Here is a 1,677-nt window from a genome sequence, read left to right on the forward strand (position 1 = left end):
AGTAAAGTAAAAATATCAGAAAAATCTACTTGAGTACAGTAATAAAGTATTTGTACTTCGTTACTTCCCATCTCTGATTATAGTATATAATGAAATATGTTCTCTACATACATGCATCATTAAAATATAATATTCATCAGCTAAACCAACTAAAAGACACTTCCTTACCCATGTAGGCCACATCCTTCCAGTCGAGTCTCTTCTGCTCCACTACTGACTGCACATCCTTCAGTGGATCGTCCCCAACGTCCATAACCTCACAGCCCATCACCTTCTTCAGTTTCTCAGCCATTGATTGGGTCACAGGGTCTTCATTGGAGATCAGCAGCACCACCTAAACATCAGAGGTTTTCTTTTTTTTCCATGTTTGGTGAATGATCTTCCAACAATTTTCAAACACCTGAGAAATCCAAACCTCCACGCCATCGTTCTGCAGCATCCTCAGCCCTGTTGTGTCTTTAGTTTGGATAGACACCATGTCCTCTCCAGATGCAGACAGAAACACCCTCCCATCTGTCAAACATCTGGAAACCCTACAGAACATTAAAGACACTCCTCTACCAAAGTAACCAAATCTGTAGGAAGAAGGAAAGAAAAAACAAAACTTATAAAGCTGTTTGTCACTTCCTATCTTATGACGATTCCAGTTTTTCACATCTTGCTTGCATTTTTCAACATTTTAATATAAATGTTTTATGATATTTCTAATCACTAATATCTTATACCTTGTTTTCGTGAGAGGAAAACATTTATAATTGACTCGGTTTAATATTTCTAAGGTCAGTCTTACCTGAGAACTCTCTCCTCCGCCACCGGCCAATCAATGTCCACATCTATGTCCACGCTGTGCTCCGGCTCCATCTCAAAATAGGCCACCTTCCTGCCCTAAACAGACACCAACATGAACATCAGAGTCTATGCAAACTAAGAAAGGACCTCATTGTCTACTGTAGGAAGTTAGTAATACTGTTGAATTACCTGCGTTGAATTTTCTTTTAGGATGAGGTCCCTGGTCCCAATGTAAAATGAGCCATTCTCATACAGCTCTCCATCCCAATCCTGTCGCCGGGGACGCTTTGCAGGAATCAGATTTATTGGCTCAGTGTATTCACCACCTGACAGAAGAAAGGATCCATTAGTTTGGTCCTTAGGAAGCTTTGGTACTACATACGCACTCTAAGGTGGACAAAAAGCCTAAACCCTTATTTATTAACCTGAGACATTCAATTAAATTCAGTTTATTTATATATCGCCAATTCACAACATACATCATCTCAAGGCACTTTACAATTCAACCAGACCATACAGTCAAATCAATTCAAAGTTTTCTATCTAAGGAAAAAAGAAAACAGTTTATTACATCAACAAAATGCCCTCTGGGAAGAGACTTTGCAGCATTCGATGGAGGTCCAGCAGATTTTGCAACAGTTTCTTCCCCCCTGCCATCAGACTGCTGAACTTTTGGAAAAAACTCTGTATTACACTGATAACACCAAACCAAAACACTGCATATTTACACCATATGTATTAGTGCTCTGATCTGCCATATAAATGTGTTTTTTTGCACCATGTTTTTTTCTCTCACTCTGTTTACATTTGATCACTGGTGCACTTTATGGAATTGAAATGTTTGATTTACTGTCTGAAAAGCTGTACTAAACAAAGTTTCATATTGCA

General features: G+C 38.8%; 1 protein-coding gene across 2 annotated transcripts in view; it reads right to left on the reverse strand.

The window, feature by feature from the left end:
• Positions 1 to 119: 119 nt before the first annotated feature.
• The window catches only part of LOC107104876 (N-acylneuraminate cytidylyltransferase-like), a 17,360-nt gene continuing 15,802 nt past the window's right edge, over positions 120 to 1,677 (reverse strand). For both annotated transcript variants that reach the window (XM_015404994.1, XM_015404993.1), the window contains 4 exons: positions 979 to 1,115; positions 791 to 885; positions 416 to 575; positions 120 to 334 (listed from right to left, as the gene is read on the reverse strand). In XM_015404994.1, coding sequence (XP_015260480.1) covers positions 137 to 334; positions 416 to 575; positions 791 to 885; positions 979 to 1,115 — 590 coding nt within the window. In that variant the 3' untranslated portion in view covers positions 120 to 136. The remainder of the gene's footprint in view (positions 335 to 415; positions 576 to 790; positions 886 to 978; positions 1,116 to 1,677) is intronic.

Source organism: Cyprinodon variegatus, unplaced genomic scaffold (assembly GCF_000732505.1).
Source record: "Cyprinodon variegatus isolate N-32 unplaced genomic scaffold, C_variegatus-1.0 Scaffold1932, whole genome shotgun sequence".
Taxonomy (NCBI): domain Eukaryota; kingdom Metazoa; phylum Chordata; class Actinopteri; order Cyprinodontiformes; family Cyprinodontidae; genus Cyprinodon; species Cyprinodon variegatus.